The sequence below is a fragment of the Meriones unguiculatus genome, chromosome 1, assembly GCF_030254825.1.
Source record: "Meriones unguiculatus strain TT.TT164.6M chromosome 1, Bangor_MerUng_6.1, whole genome shotgun sequence".
In the NCBI taxonomy this organism is placed as follows: Eukaryota; Metazoa; Chordata; class Mammalia; order Rodentia; family Muridae; genus Meriones; species Meriones unguiculatus.
In genome coordinates, this window is record NC_083349.1 from 190,491,919 (window position 1) to 190,516,847 (window position 24,929).

General features: G+C 44.0%; 1 protein-coding gene across 2 annotated transcripts in view; it reads right to left on the reverse strand.

The window, feature by feature from the left end:
- Positions 1 to 24,929, reverse strand: part of Nrg4 (neuregulin 4) — a 60,147-nt gene that overhangs the window by 19,913 nt on the left and 15,305 nt on the right. For both annotated transcript variants that reach the window (XM_021642953.2, XM_060374203.1), the window contains exon 4: positions 2,899 to 3,045. In XM_021642953.2, coding sequence (XP_021498628.1) covers positions 2,899 to 3,045 — 147 coding nt within the window. The remainder of the gene's footprint in view (positions 1 to 2,898; positions 3,046 to 24,929) is intronic.

Here is a 24,929-nt window from a genome sequence, read left to right on the forward strand (position 1 = left end):
GTGACTAGAGTTTTAGATGGTTGGGAACCACCATGTGGGTGCTTGAAATCAAACCCAGTTTCTCTGTAAAAGCGACAAGTGCTCTTAACCACTGAGCTGTCCCTTCAGCTTTTCATACATATTAAACAGACTTATTTGATATCATGGCTTGATTCTCCCCACAAACAAATATTTTGAATAATCTGATTCTACTCTTAGTTGTAGCATGAAGTTTGGAGAATGCATTTAAGCCACTGAAAGCTCAGAGTCACTGCAGCCAAATCTAGATCATCAGGGCTACTGTCACACAAAGTAGTTTAACAACCAATCAGCAGCAAATGAACATTCTGCTTCCCAATTGGCAGTACAGTGAATAATGAATTAACCGGCTGATCTTCCCTTTGGCACACTATGTCGGAAGACATGGTTATAACCAGATGAGACCATTATCCGCTTTTTCTAAGATGCGTGGACTTAGAGTGCTTGTTCTAATTGGCGCCTCTCTTCCTCCAAGCTGTGAGGGCCCTTTAAGGTAGAGGAGGACAGTGGGCGCTCCGAGAGCTGATTTGTCCTTGTTTCTGTCAATCAGTGGAGGCTGTGTACAGTCTGCACCACTTTATACTCTTAACCTTTCCCCCACTAGACCTCAGAAATACTGTGAGCTCAGGATGAAAAAAATCCACTTTACATTTGTGATTTCTTTCTTTTTGTGCTTGCTTTTGAGGCAGGCTCTCTGTACGTGGTGGAGGCTAGCCCTGGACCACCGCCACGTGGCTGCCTCTCCTGGCTTTAGAGGTTTCTTTTTAAGTTAACAACAACCATTCTTACATGGTCTTCTGCTCCTCATGCCTATATGCCTATACTTTATACCCTAAAGATCAGGCTTTGGGGCTTATTTTGGAGGGAGGGTTTGCCCTGGTAGGCAGGCTTGCCTGGAACTCACAGCAATCCTCCTGTATCAGCCTCCCAAGTGTTAGGATTCTAGGCGCAAACAGCTGTGGCTGGGCCAAAAGTGATCCCTTAGCATGATAGAGGGCACCTCAGGTTGAAATGTTCTTCTCTGTGACCAGGGCCTCACTCTAGAAATCACCCAGGCTGGCCTGAAACTCATTATGTAACCCAGGCTGGCCGTGACTAACAGCAATCTTTCCGCCTCAGCCTCTCAAGAGCTGCAAACAAAAACCACCACATCTAGGTTTAATCAGAACATTTCTGAATTCTGCCTCCAGTCTGTAGAGCAACTGTGCTTTGCTCTTTTATGAAAACGTCATCATTCAATAGGACTCAGCACAGCTGAGATATAACGTCCCGCTCCCTTTACAAATTCAGAGTGGAATAAAGGAATCTGGTTGCAGACAGTGTTCCCACATTGAAGCTCTGTGGGCGGAGTCACTATGTGAGACCTGACACCAGAAGGGTGAGCTGCACTGACAAAGGCTCTTTGTAATCGAATAGACCTGTGAAACGAATTCTGCCGGAGTATCTGTGTCACTTCTGGGACACTTTTGTGTGTAAGGCCCTCTGAGGCTTTCCTTTCCCTCTGGCGTGGCCACCAACATCACTCATGGTGGCTGCTTTGCAGTTTTGAGCCCTTATGACTCTGTTTAGCACAACCAATCCATGCTAAACCATAATGATTATATACCATGAATGAGAAAGTTTTTATTTTTAAGAGATTAAACTATCAAGGCTGCATCCATCTTTTCCTGTTGCTATACAAATACCATTGACTGGGTAATTCACCAAGAACAGATGCTCATTTAGCTCATGGTTCTGGATGCTGAGACCACTAAGAACATGGCATTGACAGCTGCCCAGCATCCAGTAAGGACCTTCTAACTAGGTCATTTATGGTCTCGGGTACCACACGGTGAGACAGGGCCAGCAAGTCAGACAGAGCTCACTTTAACAATAAAGTCATCTAACAACAATCCATCTTCCACTATGCATTGAAGGATTAATCCATTCATTCTTCAGGACCCCCATGGCCACTGCTCAAAGGCCCAACAGCCAGTCAATAGAAGATGAAAATCTATTTCCAAGCCAACACTAAAGCAAGTAGTGAGAAATTAGACTCAGTTAAGCTGATCTTTTTCGAGCATATTTTTCGTGGAAAACATGCATAGAGGGACGGAATAAGAATAGATGATTATTCGGTTTTCTCAAATGTTTTAGAGTGAAGGGCAAACAAATTCCCTAATACTAAGAATCTAATACTTCATAACATGTTACTCTAAACCCAGGAGATTAAAAGTTTTTCTCTCACGGTTCTACTGGTCGACAGGTAAGGTGTTTTTTTTTTTCCCCCTTAACCTGGGGACCTCTGCATGATTGCAGGCAACCAGCAGATAATATGAGGCAACTAAAGGCTCAAAGGAGCAGGATGTCCAGGGGCCTCGCTCAGACGGCTAGCTGTCGCCACTGACTGGGAGTCCAGCTGGGGCTGCTGCTTTTCTCTTCTTAGGCCTCTTACAGGACACTCACTGATTCTAAGATGGAGCTTAATTCTTAATTGTTATATATTTATGCACTATTTCTGGCTAAAGCAGTCGTAGTGCCTGTCTAGAGAAATAAACTCTATTTCTTACCACAATATGATGGATTGAACCCATGTTCAAAGCTTACTGGAAAAACACTTTACATAAATAAACACTCGTGTGACTTAAGCATGATTACTGAGTGTGGGTCCTTCTAGCTTAGAGTCGAGTGATGATGACAGTAAGAAAGAACAAGCTGAAATTGTTTAAGATGCTTTTAAAATGACTGATTAGTTTCTAGTAAAACTGTATTAGAGAGAGACTGCCAGACATCAAACAGTATCTGCAGAAACACCAGGAAGGAAAGAGCGTTTGCGTTATTTAGAGACCGCAGCTTTTTCATTCTTTTCCTCTCTCGAGGGTCTGTTTCTGCCTCAGTTACCTGCACAGGAAGCAGAGTGCTGCGATGAGGAGCGAGACGAGGATCGCCAGGGCCACGAAAGCTGCCGACAGGTTACTTTGGCTTTGGATGCTGGAGCTTGGGAGAAAAACCTCTTCGCAACGAGCTCCTGTGTAATTCTCAATGCACCTACAGGATAAAAGTTTAAAGAGTGAACCTCTGCTCCGTGCACGGATGTGGACAACAGTCTCCAGCCGGAGCGAAGGGAGAGGCCTCTACGTGTCGGGCTGTGAATGGGGAGCGCACATGCTTGCTGTGATGCCCCTAGAGCCACGGGCCCTCCCTTTACAGTTCTTCGGAATCAGGTGGTGTTCAGACTCCAAGTGCAGTTCTAGGGGAATCGGGTGGTGTTCAGACTCCAAGTGCAGACTGATGCCTTCTGCGTTTCTTTTCCTTCCAACTTTGCAGAAGGTTGCAATGTTGTTCTTCTAGTTGTTCTCCATCCCCTGGCTCAAGTTATCCTCCTGCCTCAGCTTTCCAAGTAGCTGGAACTGCCGGTGTGTGTCACTGGGGCTCAAAGTCTACATTTCCAGTGGTGTAACTGTCTGTATACAACTCAAATTCCTCTACAATTTATTTTATCATATGTTATATAGATGTATAAATGACCGGAACTCTTCCTGAAGATCAACTCTTCCAGACCCAGAGTTATCCAATATTACACTCCTTCCCTGCTCAGCAATGCCGCCTTGAACTACGTCAACCTTACATGAATAACAACATTTCTTTGTGTCTCCAGAGACAACACAAAGCAGAAAAAAAATACCACAAAGAGTCAGGCTTTGGGAGAGTCAGCCAGCCCTTTCCCCATTTGCATGTTCAGAGGATTAATGCACGTTAACAAGAATTATGCTGTGTGGTATCCAGCAACTTGTGTTACAGCTGAATGTAAAATAAAAAGTATTTCCCCTGGGAATGCTGGCACACAGCTGTAGTCCTAGTACTTGGGACGCTGAGGCTGGAGGATCAACTCAAATTTAAGGCCAGCCTGGGCTACGTGATGAGTTTTAGGCCAGCCCAGCCTGGAGTGTAAAACTCTATTTCAAAAAAACAAAACAAACAAAAAAAAAAAAAACAGTTTTTTGCTTTTTAATCTGAGTATTTGATTATAAAGTAACTCAAGAAGTCATGTAAGAAATTTACAACATATTATAATAATAATGCTATATGGAAACAAGTGTGCATGCACAGACAGATACAGATGTAAAGCTATTTTTTTTTAACAAAAAAAAAAAAAAGTAAAGGTTGATTTTGCAGAGCTAATTTTCCTCCTCACCTCTTCTTAGATTAGGCAAGCATTTAGACATTTATTCTCTCTGCTGCCCACGTTGTACTAATAAGGACAACACGCCTAGAGAATTATATGTGAACTAATGATTGGTTTTAACAACTAACATAATAGGGTAACTAATAGCCTACATATAAATAAGACAAAAGCTACTTAGCACAGAGCGAGTTTTAGTGTTCAAACGGCAGGTGTTTTATGAGCCGCGTACCGCCCTGATGAAGGCAGGAGGCTCCTGTTCTCGGCTTCATGGGGGCTTAGGCACACAGTGGGTCTCAAGCCACTGCAAAGACTGGTTTGTGGAGACAAGGACAGGGAAAATAAGGACAGGGTATAAAACACCAAGTGAAGGATAGTTTCAGGAAAAACTCATTATTGTTTATAGTATAAATGTTAAAATACTAATTTTTTTCCTTGGGGCTGGAGAGAAGGCTTAGCGGTTAGGAACACTGGTTGCTTGCTCTTCCAGAGGTCCCGGGTTCAATTCTCAGTACCCACACGGAGGCTCACAACCACCCTACAATCCCCGAGGATCTCGCGCCTTCTTCTGTTCTCTGCAGGTACCAGGCACACGCATGGTGCAGACAGACATGCAGATGAATCACTCATATATATAAAATAAATAAAAGAATAAAACACGGAAATATGATTATTATTCCCACAGACTCAATTAAATACACATGAGAAGATAAAATATAAATGAAAATTCATTTTGTTTTTTTTTTAGTTTTACTTTCCACTTCTTAGGACCAACTGACCGACCGACTGACTGACCAACAGAAAGACAGACACACATACACACACACATTATTCCTTAGGATGTAGCGTCATGAACCATGGTTCATAATCTTATATGAGGTCATGTAACAGTGTGTAGGGGTTATGATAAATTTGCAGCAATACAGGCTATCGGAATATGCAAAGCCCAAACACCATTCGCAGCTAGGCTGAGGCCCTGGGGGCTGTGGCAGGGCTCATCTCGTGCGTGACAGCACGTAGCTGCAGCTTTGTTCTGAACACACAGCACACACGTCGCTGTGCCTGTAGCCACACACTCCGATGGATGGAGGCTGCGTGCTACACCTCAGCTCAGACTTCCGGCCACTGTCTGCTGTGACCTGCAGCTACTGTGCGTACAGGGTTAATAACGGGAAACGAAGGCTTTGCCGTTTTCCTCCTGTCATTCCTGAACACGAAAGGATTGAAACAGCAGATACTTGGGTTATATTGTTAAGACATTTGAATTTAAAATTACTATCTAAATTGGTATCTTTTAAATAAAGATATTGAAATGAATTTGGCTTGAGACTAGGGCAGCGGTTCCAGCGGTTCTGAAGTGGCCCTAAGTGTGCTTCCACTGCTCTGTGCTCCACATCCTGGTGGTGAAAGAGGATCACAAAATCCCCATCGGCTCCTGACAGTGCTGCAGGCGTCATGGCATTCGGCGTCCAGCGTGCCAATTTGCTTCCCTCACTAATAAGCATGACTGACATCAGGGACAAATAACTCAATTATTTTTTTTTAAATGTTCTTATTAGTAAATTCTTGGTGTGTGTTCCAATCTTATGCGCTTCCCTGTCTGGAGTCAGGGAAGAAATTCTTAGCTGAAAGAGTGGTGGGTGGAGAGGTTGATGGGACTCTACCCTAGAAAGCAGCCCAGCACACACAGGGCAAAGTGAAGCCAGGAAGAGGTAGCTTCCCACAGGATAAACCCTGCTCTAAGTCCAGTAACAAGAGCTGTTCTAGAGGCACGGAAATACCGATGAGAGCTCTCCCACGATTTCCTTAAGATTCTGTTTGTATCTAAATAGAACTCGGTTAACGCGTGTGCCTTACAGAGGAGCGACTGCGGAAAAGCCAGGATAGTCCAGGAATGGCGTAAAGTTCAGTGATCACATCAGGATTGAAGCAAGCAGAGAAAGGCACCAGAGGGGAGCACTCAACAGAGTCCTCCTCCATCCGCCTCTGGGGAGGAAGTAAAACACTGATGGAAAATTTAAGCAAAATAACATCAAAAACATTTTGTTGTTCTTCACCTCATTAAATCAGAGAAAGGCAGAGACACGTTGTACTTCTTGGCTAACCTACAAGTGAATTCTGGTTTTCCAGATATTTGCCACACAAACAAGGGAACACTGCCTGCCCAGTGCTGTGCGTAAGAAGTCTTCTCTGAAAGCTACAGCTAACTTAGGAAAATGTTCTGGCTTCGGTTATGACATAAAGGTTAAACTTCAAGCAAATACCAGCCGGGCAGAGTGGAGCGGGGACACAGCGGGCTGGGAGTAGTGCTCTCATGAGCGTGAGAGGAAGGTCAACGTCCCAGAGCTGAGCAGCCCATCTGTATGTCAGTCACTCTGCTGAAGTGCTCCCGGGCTTCGGTACTCGGCCACTGCGTACCGAAAGGCTGTGCCATCTAACCTGATGAACACCAAGGGCTAACACACTTTCCTGGAACTGGCGATTAATACAAGGCTGGCTGCAAACGCCCAGGGACATGAGGACCTCCCAGGCTCAGGGTCCACAGAGTTTCACAGGCAGCACAGAAGCCACAGTCAGTGCAATGGACACAAGAAAAGTTCATCTGGGGAAAGTTGTTATGATATCGACGGCCTTTAGCAAGAGTAAAGGAAGCAAACTTGGACCTTTGTGAGACCGAGACAGGAGGATTAGCATGAGTCTGAGGCCAGTCCGGGATTTTTGTGGTGACTCCCTCTCAAAACAAAACACAAACTGAAAGATCATGAACAGATGCAGCTGTGTTAAAAAAAAAATGCTGGACTTGCGGTTAGAAGAAGCTAGCTTTCTGACCCTCTTGTCATGCTCGCTGCGTACATCACTTAAGCTTTAAAACCTAAAGTCAAAGACGAACTCTGGCCCTAATTATTTTATTTATATTCATAATCAAACAAGACATCTAGCAGTGCTATAGGAAAACACAACACTGTCCAGGTGAAAGAGGAATGCAAGAAGTCTCTTTATAAAAGCCATGTTCAGGGGCTGGAGAGATGGCTCAGGGGTTAAGAGCACTGGCTGTTCTAGAGGACCCGGGTTCAATTCCCAGCACCCACATGGCAGCTCACAACTGTCTGTACCTCCAGTTCCAGAGGATCTGATACCCTCACACAGACATACAAGAAGGCAAACACCAGTGCACATAAAATAAAACTAGTAAATTATTAAACAACCCAAAAGCCATGTTTACACCAATGCCAGACTCCAGGAAAACAAACAGACAAACTAGGAGCATGGTAGCCAAGAGACGTGCTACTTCCCAGACACAAGACACACGTGTCATACGTAAAAGACTCGCCGAGACTCAACACGACATCATTTCACTCGGACACAGTTACCCTAGAAGGAAAAATCCTAACAGTGTGGGCCCAGAGCTGACCCCACTCCATCAACATTCTATGACAATCAAAGAGTTCAAGAAAATACACTGATGACGTGGCTTGCACCCACGTAGTCCAAGACTATCTGATACACAAATACACGGCCAAATCCTGCAAGATGCCAACCAGCTACGTACAGGCCGAGATGAGCCCTGGCAACCTTTGCCTCTTTCTTTACCTGCTGCCACAAATGCATTAAGCATTTGCTAGCTTGACTCTGCCTACAGAGACGTAGCTAATATCCATTCTTGGAAAAATAGCTGTTTATGTCAAATGTGTGGCATTTGCACCGTTGAGGACTCCTGAGTGTGCCCAGGCTGGTCTGCCCGTGAACCCTAAGGGAGGAGCACCGACAGTACGTTCTTCACCCGAGCCCAAGACAAAGCCGTGCTGTGTTAGCCTTCATGATGGTGTCTTTCCCCACACGCTAACAAAGTAATTCATTCAAGTTTTGCTCTCTCTCTGTCTTTCCCATTTTGCTTATCTCAAACAATGTGATCAGAGAGAAAATTCTGAAAGTCACCCCCGCCCCCAAAATAAAGTGTATTATTTCCTAAAAGGTTGGAAGGTAAAGTAAAACTAAATTAAAAGTTTGCATGCCAGCAACGATGGCACACACCTACAACAGCAGCGTTCAGAACCATGTGAGTGTGTGAGTGTGTGTGTGTATGTGTGTGAGTGTGTGTGTGTGTGTGTGTGTGAGTGTGATGTGTGTGTGTGAGTGTGAGTGTGTGAATGTGAGTGTGTGCTTGTGGGCACGGTTGGAGACGGCTCAGTGGAGAAGGGCACCGGCTGCTCTTCAGAGGACCCCAGTTAGACACCCAGAACCCACATGGCCGTCAACAACCACCCCGAACTACGGCTCCAGGGGATCTGTCACCCTCTTCTGGCTTCCTCAGGCACTGCACACGGTGCACAGACACGCTGATAAAATTCGCACACATGAAATAAAAATGAATAAATCTAAAAAACAAGAAAGAGTTCAAGGGTAGCCTCAGGTATACTGTGAACTTCGAGGTTATCCTGGGCTACATGAAACTCGGTCTCAAACAAAAAAATATATGTATATTTTACATCACCTCTTAGAGATAATATGTGTATAATACATATATAAAGTATTTATACACAAAATTGATGTTACTTTTTTCTTGTAAGTAATATTTCCAGTATATGTAAACTATACTTAAATGGTAATGATACATAAGTGGGCCTTCCAACTACAGAGATTTTCCCTGTGCGTGTCTCTTAAGGGCTCATTAAGACCATCTTAGGAACATCTGGAAAGGCTGGCGTTGCTGAACCCAGTTTTAAAGGCACAGTGTTCATGCTGGGATCTTACCTTCCCAGGCTGCGGGGAAAACCACATGACCCAACTTGGAATAAGACAAAGAGAAGCCAGCATCAGTTCACTTCCTGACAAAAGAAGTTAAGCATTAGATCTATGTAAAAGTCACAGCTGTTCGCATTTCTGTGTAGAAATTAAGTCTTACAGATTCAATGTACGGTTGTACTCCAAAGGGGAGAGTGGATGGCAAAGACAGTTACCCAAGGGATAATCAAAATCAGATGCCACGACATAATTGTATAAACTCCATTATGCAACAACAAGAAGAAAGTAAAAGCAAGACCCATGCTGCCTTTGGTTGGTGCTCAGCTTTCTAAAGAGCAGCAGGCTGCCCTGAGTTGGCTCTGAAGGGCAGTGTCAGTTCTTAGTAACGCAGGCCAGGAAGACAACGCAGCTAGAGAAAGTGACAGGGCGCAGGGGGCTGGCGTGTGCGTGCGTTTCTCAGCCGCAGCTTGCACTGGGAGAGAAGCCACCAGGCAGCCAGGGGGTCGGGAGATTTACGCTCTCAAGTTTTGTTGGAAACGCGGAGGTCGAGAGACAGGCATCCGTTGTTTCTGCTGAGAGCAGTAATGAGGGAGTCTATAATCAGAAGTAAGGTTACTAAAATAAAAAGCATTAACGAAATGCATAAATGGAGCAGCGGCTGCATTCTGTTCTATTATAAGCACTGAGGCTGTTATTTCTGCTCCATAAAGGTGTTCTAAAGAGCAACCTAATTCCAGATGTTTAATAAAGCTTCTGACATACTGTCAGAGATTAAAGCAAAAAGGACTTTGCCGTATTTAATAGCAGAGGCATTTTGATTTTTTTTTTTTCCCTTGAAATACAGCCTTCCACTCAATTTAGAAATGCAAAGGCCCAATCTTATCTATAAGGAGAGCCAAGAACCGTCCTATCTTAAGAGCTGACCTTAAGAAAACCTTAACATTTTCTGTGGTTAATAAAGCAACCCACAAGATTCTGAAATTCCCTTTTAAAAGAATTTGGTAAAATATAGGGTAGTGTGGTCTGTTGAGTAAAATCTCCCACAGGCTCGTCTTCTTGAATGCTTAGTCACCAGGGAGTTGGCTCTACTTGGGAGGGCTTGGTGGGTGTGGCTTTTCTGGAGCAGGTGTGGCCTTGTTAGGGTAGTATGGTACTGGGGGGAGGACTTTGAGGTTTCAAAAGCTCAACTAAGGCCCAGTGTCTCTCTCTTCCTATTGCCCGCTGATCTGGATGTGGAACTGTCAGCTGCTTCCCCAGCACCATGTCTGCCTGTGTGCTGGAATGCTTTCCACCGTGCTGCTAATGGACTAAGCCTCTGAAACTAAAAGCAAGCCCCGGTTAGATGCCTTCTTTTATAAGAGCTGCTGTGATCATGGTGTCTCTACATAGCAGTAGACCACTAAGTGGGGTCCGGCAGTGCTGGGACAAAACAGCAGCCTATAATCAAACAAGATGACCTGCCAACCAGCAGCACTGCAGACACAGGTTTTCTTCATCTCATTTTTGTGTAACTAGTCTTCCACAGAGTACACGTTTGCTCTTCTAAACCCTGTTTTCTAAACAGAGCTCAGTCTGAAACACCCGCCACAAATCGTTTCTACCTGCCTGAGAATTGCATGACTATTGCTGCAGATGGAAACGGAGCCCAGATGACAGTCAGAGAAGCAGGAAGCTGCTCTGGTTCGGTCTTGCCATCACATGATTAACCTATTGTCTGGCAGAGTCCTGGTGAAACCAGAGCTCACTGCGTCACTGTGGCTAACTGTTCCACCAGATAATGCCCTGCCAAGTTAAGCTCCTATCACAAAGCTGAACATCACGTACTGGCTGGCCCTGAGGTGACCTTTGGACAAGTCACAGGACTGACAGGAGAGCAGGGCAGCCCACAGGGCCTCGCCCAGAGCTAGTAATGCAGGTACAGGTCAAGACAAGCCTCTCCTTCATTCTTGCCGCCTCAACTCTGTAAGTTCTGGTTGGAAGCTCTACTTGGCTGCCTTTGTGTCTAGATGGCCAAGTTGGCCAAGACGCCAAAGGCTAGAAGGCTCCTGTCCAGATTGTTCTTCAGGGAAAGATTTTGACGTCAACCACAAAACAGGTTCCCAGCTTCATGGCAAGCATTTCTTTCTGGGTTATCCAACACCAGAGGCCTGTACTTTCACCTTTGAGCAACTTGACAACTCTGTCAATTGCAAACCTTAGGAGAACACTACTGAGTTCTGCTTGGTATATGGCAACAGATCGCTGTGTGGGCCCACATCAGTTTCATACCTGTTCATATGTGCGCACATTACTGAATTTCCCTCTGCGTCAGTTGCAACTTCTTTTGGTCTTCTTGTACATAAGCAGCTCCTCAAATACACTTGTAACACATGCTCACTTTTTATTTGTGAAAATCTGATTATTCTCTTGTAAATTTTTAAAAAAATAATTTATTTTGATTTTATGTACATTGATGTTTTGCCTGCATGTATGTCTGTATGAGGGTATTGTATGGAAACAGGAATTACAGACAGTTGTGAGCATCCATGTGGCTGCTGGGAATTGAACTCAGGTCTTTTGGAAGAGCAGCCAGTGCTCTTAACCATTGAGCCGTCTCTCCAGCCCCTCTTTTACAGCTTTTAGAAACTGTTTGTTGAAATTCTCAGTAGACTCACTGGATATGGTGAGATGAGCGGAGGTGTCAGAGAGGCCTGCACATGGGGCCTGCTGGCCAGGAGGGACTGTTCTCAGGCAGTGGGCGGGAGGAGACTGCACACAGGGCCTGTGTTCTGAGCATCTTCTGGTCTCAGAGGTGAATCCAAGGGAGCAGAGCGTCTCATCTGCTGGTTCCCTCCTATTATGGATGTCACCTTCTCTATCATTTATTTTGTAGGCTTCAGTGTTGGTTGCTGTGGTTCACTTGTGCTTAACAGTTTACTTCCCATTAGTAAGATTGTGATGAAGGCCCCGGCTTGACTGTCCAAACATTTAAGCAGGTGGCTGACACTCAAGAGTATTTTTATTGGGAGAGAGAAGGATGACATGAAGATGAAGTATCTATCCAGAGAGGAGATTCTTACAATATAAAATCTCTCAAATTCGAGGAACTCTCTTCTGCCTATATATATATGTGTGTGTGTGTGTGTGTGTGTGTGTGTGTGTGTGTGTGTGTGTATTTGAACAGCCCTAAAAATCCATTATAGTACAGTAAGAAATATATCTAATATTCTAATATCTTAAATATAGTAAACTTAAGAAAATTATTCTCATCAAAACCAAAAAAATACTTTAAGAATATTTTAAGAACTTAATAGATGTTTGTTAAATATGATTAGCTTAATTTTGACTTAATAAAAACAGATTGTTTTTTTCTCTGATTTAGAATATTGAGTACAATATATATATGCATAAATATATGTGTATATATATATGTGTGTGTATATATATATATATATATATATAAAACTTATTTGACTAAGGTGTGTTTTCCCTAAACTTATATGGGTTCACTGATCAAATAAGCTATTACTCCTTATATACAGTTGAAAATTTTAAGAATGTAAAACTGTTACACTAAATTATTATTTTGGTGCTCTACTTAAATCATAGTTACGTTATATCTTTTATATGAATAGAAATTTCTAAGGTATCTTAAATTTTTGAACTGGTTAAATTAAATTTAATTAATATAATTAAATTAATAACTTTAGGTAAGGTAGGACTACTGAAACATTAATCACTAAGTTGACTTCAGTTTCTCACGCAAGGGATTTCCATTCTATTAATGAAGGTTGTGCCGCGTTAGTGGCTTCTGTGGAGGGTCCAGCCCAGTGGTGAGAGCCTGCTCTGCACGCAGATGCGCCGAGTTCCATAAGGGGAAAAAGAACGAAATTAGAACGAGCCCCATGTCTAAGAACAGAACAAAAATAGAAGTCCGGTGACATGATTCAGAGGGGAAAGGCCCCGGCTGTCAAGCCTGGTGCCCGAGCCCCACACATCATGCCGTAACCGCATGATGGAGGCAGAGAACCAACTTCTACAGTGGCCCACGGGCCTCTGATCTCCATACACAAGCTGTAGCACGCACACACAGTCACACACAGTCACACACAGTCACACACACTCTTAGGAAGCGGGAAACATTAAATTAAAACTTTAAGAGGGTGTGCGTAGAGGTAGATTGTAAGCTGCGGAATGTGTCGGTGACCCTGTGACCCTAGACGGGGCCAATGACCCTGAGCCTAGTTTTCCTTGTGCAGCAGAACTCACTTACTTGGTTACAAGTGACAGCTGCTGAGAGCAGTGAGCAACACACTAGGAAGAATTGTGACAGAGACGCGTGAGTTCATGCGCTTCTGTTTTTAAAGGAAGGTAGCCTGGATGGAAAGCAGCAGTTCTAGGCTTTTTTTTTTTTTTTTTTTTTTTTACCTCAAAGCCAAAGGTGAGGAACCTGCACGGGTTCCGAGCTGCTGGGGCTGGAGACCGACACGCAGCCAGTCTCTGATGGCTACTGACTCATTTGCAGGAAGAATGAACACCTACATAAATGACACCTCGAGTCGACGGGGAAGGGATGGCTGCCCAGGCTCACGAAAGTGTGTGGAGAATTATGAAAAGACCTGCTTAGAATGTCATGTTCTCGGCATAGGAAGTGTGTTCCCGGTTCTTAGCACCCTGCTGGCTGGGCTTTCAGGACAGACGAAACGCTGCTCTCTCGCCTTTTGAGGGACCAGTCCAGAAAGCAGTGAGTCAGCATCTGTCTGGGACATTTTGCTTTTCTGTGCTTAATGCTGAATTTCACATCATGAATTATTTATGGGAAGAAAAATATTAACCCAAAAAGAGGAAGAGGAGGGAGACGAGGTGGACTTAAGGACTTAAGAATGTCATTTTTACTTTTATTTTAAATGTGCTCTGTCCCTCCAAGGAAAGAGACAGCCAAGAATACTTTCTTAGGCACCCGTGATACTATAACCCAACTGGCCCTAATCTCTTCAATAAATTTTTAATTTTGATGTCCCCAAATTAAATCTTGAATATGGAAAAAAATTCAAAATATCATTTATACCTGAAAAGGATATTTAAAAATCACTGTTGCTTGCATTATAGAAACAGAGCTGGCGGTTGGAATCAGAACCACCGTCATTTGCGTTATAGAAACAAGGATGGTAGAATAGTGCTCAAACCCTCAGAAGCTCCTGGAGGCCCCTTGCATATCTGCTCCCCTCTGCTTGTGTGCTTGCTTGCTTTAAGATGGATCATGGCCTTCCTGAACAGCTGAGCTAGAGTGAGCCTCCTGTCTCTGCCTCCTGAGTAGCTATGGTCACAAGCATGCACTAGCATGCCCAGCTACCATAAAAGGTTTTACACACACATCAGAACTCATGTGACATAGTTAGCAACACACTTCGGTACAGAACTTTGTTCTTCTCCATGTGGTGTTATTGGCTGTAGGAGGAAATGAAACATAGCCGTTTCCTGCCATCTAAAAGGCTCATGTTTCCCTTTGTGTGCATGCATATGTGTGCACACATTCATGTGTGTAGGCGTGTCTGTGCATGTGTGTGCACAGGCCAGAGGTCATGTGGGTGATTTTCTTCAGTCATTCTTGATCACATATTCTGAACCTGGAGAAGCTCATCAATTGGGCTAGAGCAATGGGGCTGTGAGCTCCCGGGATCCTTTCTCTCTGCCTCCCCAGAACTAGGATTATAAACACCTGGCTTATGGCCGGGTCCTGAGACTCAGAAAAGCAGGAAAGAACACCGCAAGCGTCCCATTCTCTGCCCATCTCCAACAGTTTCTGTTTTAATTTGATGTTTGGAAAAGAAGCCAAATCACATAGGAAAGAAACGGCAAGCACGGCTTAATTCTTCAAAGAATAGATTCTCAGGAACAAGATTCTAAGATGATGGGTATTTATAGAACATTCAAGAAGAACCAGAGGACTAAGTCAGGATTTCCCAGGATCCACGGCACTGCAGAAGACCACTCAGGAAAGCAGACCTGTAACCCCAAATCATGAAGAGGAGGGAGACTGCAAGAACTACTGAGGGATAATTGTAACAGATACTTATGTAGATTAGTATTTTAATGCCATTTTTATATTAAAAAACCTTCTCTTCATAAGATACATTCTACAAAACATTCAGTAAACATTGAGTTTATAAACTGAAACTGAATATTTGAATTACCTGATTTCTGTTGATTTGAATTATCTAATGTGCAATTGTACAGAACCACACTGCTTTCACTTGTGGGTCCTGGACATAGGCAGGCCTACTTGGGACAAGTGACCTGGTCTCTGGCTTACGGCCCCTGAAGATAAAATCGTCCTTGCCTACCAGGCCTAGCACCTCAGAAAACTGGATGCTTCCAAGACAAGAGGAATTTGCTTAAATTTCCATATCACACATGAAATCTGGGGAATAGTTTCTTAGGCGTGGCTTCCTGACCTCCTGACAGTCGAGAGGTCTTTGAAATTTCGTTCCAAGACTCCTTGTGAAACACTTAAGCACAAAGTGAGTGTTGCAACTTTCATAGATTCGTTACTGACCTGCTAAAACTTGTGAGAACAAACTCATGGTGATACTAACACACTTGCTCACTCACATAAGCCTGCAGGAGCACTTCTGGACCAAGAACGACTGAGCCTGGCAGTGCAGGCTGGAATTCCGCTACTGTGTTGAGAGGATCACAAGTTCAAGCCTAGCCTGACCTGGACAAAGTAGTGAAAACCTGTCTTAAAATAAAAAGGTTTTGTTTTTTTTTTAATTGAAAGCAAAATCAACAGCTGAAGAAAGGAGTCAGCAGTGAGGAGCACTGGCTGCCCTGCAGAGGACCCAGGTTCAGTTCCCAGGATCCGTATGGCGGTTCCCAACCATCTGTAACTCGAGTTTCAGGGGGCGTGGCAGGCATATGGTGTGTATATATTTTTACAGACAAAACACTCATTCACATAAATTTTTTTTAAAAAATTTAAAAATAAGTATTTTATAAAGTCTTTTTAAACATGCAAAAGCCAACACTAGAAACCCGAATCACCTAATCCAGTGGTTCTCAGACTTCTTAGCCCTGCGATCTTTAACATAGTTCCTCATGTTGTGCTGACCTCCAAGCTTACTGCCACTTTAAAACTGTATATTAGCTGCTGTTCTGAATTGTGATATAAACATCTGTGCTTTCTGATGGGCTTAGGCCCCTGAGAACTGGCGATTCAACCCCCAAACGGGTCATGACCCACATGCTGAGAACTGCTGATCTAATCAATGAATGGCCTGAAGAACGGAAAAGATAATTCTAAAAAGAAGATGCACAAGCATCCAATAAGAACTCAACAAGCGTTCAACATCCTTACCCATGAGGGAAACCATCTCCTCTTGATCAGACTGGCTACCACCAGACATCAAGGAAACAAATGCCAACAGATGCTCAAGAGGACGTGGGGAAAGAGGGGATCTTGTTCACTGACGGTTAGAGTGTCACCTTGTGTAGCCTCCATGGAAACCAGCAGTAGCGTCTTCAGGAAACTAAAAGTTGAACTACGGCACAGTCAGACATACCACTCCTGGACACATGCCTGAAGACACTGTATCCTACTATAAAGATACATGTGTATCCATCCCATTGCTATGCTATTCACAGTAGCAAGGCAATAAAATCAGCCTAGCTGCCCACCAATAGAAGACAGACAAAACAAATGCAGTACAATACGCAGTAGAATTTTGAGTGCTCACAAAGAAAAATGGAATCATGATATTTGCAGGAAGGTGAAGGGAACTGGAAATGACTGTATCAAACACAACCTGCCACACCTAGAAAGATAAATAACACAAGTATTTTCTTATATTCAGGACCTTGGATTAAAGGTGTGTGCGAGGACTGAGCCACACCAAACAAGATCCAGGTTTTTACAGTTCACAATCTCGAGGTCCACAATGGATCAAGTAGCCTGCAACATATGTGCATGGGTGCATGTGCTAATGGGGGAGAGGTCCTGAGCAAAGAGCATTCATGTAACAGGAGGACAGAAGTGGGGACTAACTAAGAAGGAAGGGAAGCAGCTAGAGGGATCTAGACAGGGCAGAAGGAAACGGTGGGAGAGAGGAACAGCTGAGAACAAAGCGTGACACACACACGTGTGAGGAGTGAGGAGAAAACGTATTACCTCGTATGCCAACCTAAAACAATAATTGAAGAACATTAACCTAAACCAGCTAGCTGGGCATGGTGGAGTACGCCTGCAATCCCAGCACTTGGGGAGAAGAGGCAGGTGGATCTTTGTAAACTCAAGGCCAGCCTGGTCTACATAGTGAGTTCCAGGACAGCCAGGGCAAACAGAAACCCTGTCTCAAAAAGCGAAACAACAAACCCAGCAAGATGGTTTAGCTTCTAAAGACACTGCCAAAGTTCCCAGGGACCTGTGCGGGGAGAGGAGACAGCTGAATCACACCTGTTGTCTCTATACATGCGTCATTCTATGTATGTGCTGCCAGTGGAGAGGGGACAGACTGCACACGGTCACATGGTATTTGAAAGTGTCTAGCCACCCCACCGAGGACTCTCAGACAACAACCTTTAAGCATTCAGGAGCACATGTTGTGAGAACTTCGGAAGACAAAAGTCGTGATAAAACAGTTCACCCTGACTCAGGTTAACAGCGCTTTCTGTCCGACGGCTGTAGTCTCATCAGCAGAAGCTGCCCAGGCCGTGAGCCCTAACGGTCCTTTGCTGGAAGTGCCTGAGACTAAGCCTGCGCTGACTAAGCCTGTGCCAGCTAACAGTCCTGGGGGCACATGGCTAACAGGTCAGTGACAGGAGAGAGAAACTGCCTGACATAAGCTATTACAGGTGCTCCCCCATCCCCCTTGGGTGGTCCAATGAGATGACCTGTGTCAGGGCACACCGAGGTGTCCAGCTGTGTGAATGATATAAGCAGGAAATGTCTTAGGAGCAAATGACAAATAGAGAAGGAGATAGATAGTAGAGAGGTTTGTGGTTGCTGCCAGAGCATGGATGCAGGTTCGTTCTTGCTAATTACATGCTGTGCCAATGAGCCTAGCCCAACAACGCGGACAAAAATCCTCATTTAATTCTGAAATTTATGTATAAAACTAGAATAAATCACATATGTACAGAACATTTGAAAAAGTAATTTATACACAAAATAAAGTCTTAAAAATTATTCATTTTTTGACAATTCTTTAAGCGTTAGATAGACATATTTTTTTAAAGTAATGTAAGAAGCTAAAAATGTAACCGGATACCTAAAACGTCTGCTGTATTTTCTCCCTGTTGTGTGAACAGTCCTCAGTTGGAGTTCAGAAACAATAGCTTGCTCTTATTCCAGACAGTAAATTACAGTGAGCTCTCTCAGGCACAATGCGTCCTAACAGAAGTGCTGACAGCTAGTAACAGCGGGACAGCCCAGCATGACTATACTTAGGCCTGACGGCATTAGCTTGTGTCAGCAAAATTTGTCACATTGCTCTTTTCTTCTCTCCACGTTGAGCGGATTTTGACGCCTCCAGTTTTTGGAGGGGCTGTTAGGCCGTTTTAATGACATTTACTTGAATATAAAGATTTAAACACACAATTTTATCTCAAAATACTATTTGTCGAGGTCTAAATACCTAATATCAAACTCCAGTTTCCTGTTTGAATTATAACTATTTTAACACTTTTTTTTTGTTTCTGTTTGTTTGTTTTTGTTTTTCAAGACAGGGTTTCTCTGTGTAGCCTTGGCTGTCCTGGACTGGTTTTGTAGACCAGGCTGGCCTGGAACTCACAGCCTCTGCCTCCCCAAGTGCTGGGATCACAGGTGTGCAGCACCATGCCCTGCTGAATTATAACTATTTTAAATCAGTATAAAATTCTGCCCAAAGATACGAAACAAGCTCCCCCATACCAATGCCCACCATTTTCAATTTTACTGTGTTTGGACCTTAACTTACAGAAAGGGTCACTACACTGCAGATGCTGCATTTTAGCAGTTTTTAATGTCAAATGTGTTATTAATCCTACTCTCTCTCTCACTCTGTGTATATAGCACCTATGCAGCTTTGCCTGGCGGAGAATTCTCTAGGCCATGGGATTACAGGGACACCATTGCAGTCAGTGTTAGCTACTTTTCATTAACTGAACAAGATAACAATGAAACTAAATTCTAGAACGTACACCTCAAATGGCCATCTGGGTATCTTAATTTAGCTCATGCACTTTATAGCTAAAACATGGAAGACTTTCAGAATTGATTTATTAAAAAAGAATTACAAATGAGTTGACTTACTGATACAGGGTCTCACTGTGTGTCCCTGGCTGGCTTGGAACTTGCCATGTAGAACAGGCCGGCCTTGAGCTAACAGGGTGTCTGGCTCTGCCTCCAGAATTCTGGGACTAAACACATGTGCTCCTGCACTTGGCCTAATTTATAATCATTTTTCCTGAAACACATTGTATGAATAAAAAGCATGTAAAACATTACCTGAATGTTTTTGCAAAACAGTTTTGCTTTTATAATATTTTAATATTTTTTACTATTATGTTTAAAATGGGTTTAAGAGAATTTTGCATCACACAGATCTACAGTCTAGAATGGACAAGTATCTGTGGACAGTAGAACTAGTTTCTGAACAAAGCCTGGAAAGGCCATCTGGAAAGCATCCTGAGAAATTTTTATTTAAGAAACTGCCAGATTTCTAAAACCTTTAGACTTCATAAAAAGTAAAAGTGGGGACAGATTGAAGAAGATGATGAAAAATAATAGATAAATTCAAAACAGAACTGACATGGTCTTTGCTATAATCAAATAAAGAGAACGAATGGGAAGTTAAGCCTGGACACACTGGGTATGAATGGCAGGTACGATCCAGGGTATTTCCAAGCACAGAAAAGTGCTTCAAACGTCCCTCCTTTCTCTGCCATCCTTTACCCTTGCATTTCTCTGTTGTCACCCAAGTTCAATCCTCAAGGCGACTCAGGACATTCTATTAGAGTGACAGTCAGGCCAGGCCCCATGTTCTTCCGAGGCTTCACTCAAGCCTGTGTGCTCACCCAAATTTAATTAATATCTAATAATGCCAAAGGATTATCTCCCAGAGATCATGTTTCCATATAGAAGAGAACCTCACAAGCTATAGAAAATAATCAAATGTCACAAACCCATTTAGCTAAACTTGGTGATGGTAAATCTTGGTTTCAGTCAACAGGACTAGGTTGGGAATTGCTTAGGAGGTTGGGAATTGCTTAGGTGGTTGGGAGTTGCTTAGGAGGTTGGGAATTGCTAAGGAGGTTGGGAGTTGCTTAGGAGGTTAGGAGTTACTTAGGAGGTCATTCCTCTCAGTGCATCTGTGAGGGCATCCCCAGGAGTATTAGCTAGCTGAAGACGTGCTGGGAGTATGGCTGGGCCATCTGATAAGCTAGAAGCCCAGATGTAATAAAGGGTATTTTGCAAGCATCCTTTGCTTCCTGCCCGTCACGGTGGGCTCCTGCCCTGCCACTCTCAGTGTACAGTGAGGGACCAAGATGGCTAAAACTATGGCAAAACAGCTCTTTTTAAACTGTTTTTCTTGGTCACTTGATCACAGTAATAAAAAAAAAATTCCTCAAATAATGACTGACCATATTTATCTCACTAAAGAGAAATTGAACAATTGCTGAAAGAATTAGCTTTAAGGAAAACATTGCATTTAACATTGGACATAACTAAGGCTTTTCCCAATAAATTGCTGTCATAAAAAGGATTATTTCATATCCTAGCTTGAAAGCCTCACGTTCATCCTTGAGTCCTTATGCTGTATATAAAACATCTTAATCTTTAATTAGTGAAAGATTGGAAATATGGCAGAATTGGCTACATGTCCCCTCTACCTTCATGATCCTTTCACTATTTTATCTAATCATAGAAGCCATGGCTAGGCAGAAGGCTACACAAGTGGCAACTCTTTGCCCCACTTCTGTGAGATAAAGTCATGGGATATGTAGGTTCTAGCCAATAGGATACGAGGAAAAATGATTCAACTTCAACTTTCAGTAAATCTCCTTTAAAGGTTAGACTTTCTCCCTTTCCTTACACTGTTTGGAAAGCTGTAACCCCAAGATTCTAATATGTGTTGTGAGAAATATCAAAACAAGCAGAAGTCACAAAAGAGTTCCAGAGACTCGCAAGGCCAGAGCACACCATCAAGAGTGCTTCCTGAAGGGAAGTGGGGACTGCATTGGACGTGGACTCACTTGCTAGTTCTTTGATCACTCCTGCCTGGCAGGACTGCCAGCCACAGAGGAAGAGGACATGATCAGTCCTGATGCAACTTGATGAGCTGGGGTGGACACCAAAGAGAGCTCCCCTTTTCTGAAGATAAGGGGAAGGGGAAGAGGACAGGGAGGGTGGGACTGGAAAGGGGGAATACAAAAGAGTGCTTCCTGAGCCAGTCAGGTGTGGTGGCAAGTGCTTTTATGCCGAGAGAGAGAGAGAGAGAGAGAGAGAGAGAGAGAAGAGAGAAGAGAGAAAGAGGGGGGAATCTTTGTGAGTTTAGGCTAGCCTGGTCTAAATAGTGAATTCCAGGCAAGTCAAAGCTATGTAGTAAGACCCTGTCTCAGACAGACACATAAATAGATAGATAGATAGACAGACAGACAGACAAGACAGACATAGTGCTTTTGAAGGCAAAGCAGCCATTTTGAGCTGTGGGAACTAAGTGTCTTATTTGCAGATGGAAGCACGGGCTGGCAGGACAGAGGGGCACAGCTCTGAACGTGACAACATTCGAGGGATGTCCACACGGACAGCCATGGCATAGTCACTTCGAAGTTGCTTTTGCTCTAGTAAGTAACCTCCCACCCACACTCAGGCAAGAAACTATGTAAATTCAACGGGCCACACACAAGAAGATACGGAAGAAAGAAGGGCTTGGTTGAAAGAGAAAAAGGCTCCAGAGGAGGGGGGATGAGAGAGAATAGTGTGTGTGCGTATGTGAAAAACTAGTAAAATTCAACTGTTAAACAAGAAAAAACTCAAAGAAAAATATCAACATGGAAAAATGTTATCATCATGATGTGAGGCTGTAAAACAGTGATGCAAAGAGAGGAAGGGAGCCTCTGCCCTTGCTCTCAGGTCTGCTGTGAATATGAAACTACCCTGAAAAAAAAAGCCTTTAATAAAAAGGATAGAAAGCAGAGGTGAATTCCATTGTAATTCCCAGGATTGATGACTTGTTAAAAATGGACTCAGCATAGAGTCATCTCCAAGGCAACCGTTTATTATAGCATAAAGCGAAGCTGCAAAGAGACTGGTCCACAAGAGACCAGACACATGCCCCCAGGGTCCTCCCCTAGTGCGGGCATGGGGGAGGTGCCCAGTTTCTCCAGTAAGGACCTTTTGTGAAACGCTGTCTACCACCAAGGCTTCTCAGAGACTTGGTACCCAAGGTAATGACCTGACCTCTGTCTCGCGTACTCCATCATCCCATAATCCCGTATGCACTTGGCATAGCCACAGTGCATGCACAGCGAGACACCCCCCTTTTAGAGAAGGTTTTACAGAAGTATAAATGGCATGTTCTTGTCACTGTGTTGCAGACAAGTACTGTGCACGCGGGCTTTCCTAAGCGCGCTGTGTATTCAAATGCTGATTTCCGTACCCTAGATCTGGTTGTAGTCTGGAGTTTGGCATTGTCATTCTGAAGCATCTTCTGTCTCGGTATGTTGTAAAGATTGTTCTCCATTACCTTCTGATTGGTTAAATAAAAAGCTAAACAGCCAACAGGCTGGCAGGAGAGGATGAAGCGGGACTTCCGAGTCCAGAGACAGGGAGTCCCTGGAGGAAGTCACCATCTGGAGACCAAAGAAGTGGGGCCAGGGCGAGACTAAGATGGCAGGTAACAAGCCACATGGCTGGGAAGTAGGCCAGGCCACAACTGGCCGGTCACAATAGCTGAGTATCTGCCCAGCTAGAGTGCCTGAAGCTTTTCATAAATATACAAGTTCCCACGCCACCATTCAGAGCTAGGGCAGGCATAGAAAAAATATTGCATTTTACAATAGTCAGCTGTCTACCTGGGAAAGTTTTCTATAAAGAAATGAGTTTTTCGGGGCCTAGTGACATACACTTTTAATCCCAGCACCCAGGAGGAAAAGGCAGGCTGATCTCTGTGAGGCCAGCCTGATCTACAAAGCAAGTCCAGGGCAGCCAGGGCCACACAGAGAAACCCTGTCAAAAGAGAAAGAAAGGAAGGAAAGAAGGAAGGAGTGAGCTCTGTTACACTAGATACACGTGGGATTGAACACGTGTATTTACCACATCACTTAATGCATAAGGCGGTTATGTTGAGTGACCTGTTTTGTACCACCCAGGTTTGCATACCACTTACTCATGTTGGAGCAATGACAGAATCACTTAACACATTTATCAGAACACATCATTAAGTAACATAGGGCAGTGATATGCATCGATTCACGCTAGAAGAGAAAGATGATTCTAAGATTGCTCACCTGGGAATAGAAAATAGACACATGACAGGAAGAGAAACAGCACCGTATACCTGTCACTCCTGCTTGAGTCTTTTTAGCCCTGTATATTTGTTATCCATTCCAAAAGATGTCAACAGCTCCTAGAACCCACAGTAAAGCAACGGTAGGAGATGGTTGCTGAAGAGCAAGCACAGCCAGAGAACACTGTGTCCTGAGACTTCTGCTCATTTCTCTGAAAGATGCTAGGAGATCCCTGGACAAACAACCCCTTAACTGTCCGTGTTCTGTGTGTCACAGAGGACATTAACTCTGAGTAAGGTTCAGGCTCTGCTGCAAGAGCCAAGGAACCAGCCAGTGACTTCACTTCTAATCTGAACAAACAAAGCTGTGGGCGTCTGCGTTACCTTGGGGAAAAGCTATTGGGCAGAGACGGTGAGAGCTGATATACAGATGAGAACACACAGAGCCTGTGGGAGGGACTAGAAATACGATCTTATCCCAAACAGCATCACACAGATGTAAAAATTTCCAATGTTGTAAGAACACTCTCTCTGTTTTGGCTCAGGTCAATGTTTTGGTTCTCGGAGTTTCAAGTCTTCCTCTGACCAGTTTACCAGTGAACTGCTTTTAACAGTCTGTGAGCACGATGATGACTACTTGAAGATATTGCTTCTAGTGGGACGGGGGGTGGAGACAGGGTTTCTCTAGGTGGCCCTGGCTGTCCTGGAACTCAGAGATCCTCCTGCCTCTGCCTCCAGAGTGCTGCAATCAAAGGTGTGCACCACCACTGCCAGCCTTGTAGATACTGCTTATCTGTGAGACCCCAGAGTGACACGAGGGCTTAGTGGAGAAAGTGCTTATCACCAGGTCTGATGACCTGGTTGATCTCAGGAACCTCGATGGTGGAAGGAGAGAACTGACTTTCACAAATTATCCTCTGTTCTCCACATGTGCTCACGTGCACACGCACACGTGAAGAAGCAATGGCACAAAATATATACTTATAGAGCTATCTATCTACCTACCTATCTATCTGAAGAAGCAATCCCTTCCTCTCCCTATCTCGCTCTCTCTCCATATGTGCGTGTGTGTCCAAGTCTGTGGGACATTTTCTTGATTACTGACTGGAGTGGGCGGTTCCATCTTGCTGTGGGTGGTGCTGCCCTTGAGCAGGCCGTCCTGGCTGTCCAACAAAGCCAACGGAACAAGGCACGTTAGGAAGCGATGCCCCTCCACGGCCTTTGCTGCAGTTCCTGCCGCTAGGATCCGGCCCTGACTTCCCTTCAGGGGCTGTAGGTGAAATTAACCTTTCCCTTCCAAAGTTGCTTTCAGTCATGGTGCTTATCTGAGCAACAGAAAGCTAACTTAGGCAGAGGGCGAATCCACTCCAATTATGCCATCAGGAAGTAGTCATAGACTCGGCATCTGCAGGACACCTGCAGAAATAGCTGTATTCTTTCCTTATGGATGCTGGCAATCTTATTCATTCTTTCTTGGGTACTGAAGCAGGAGGATTTCCCTGAGTTTGAGGCCGGCCTAGGATATAATAAGAATGATTCCT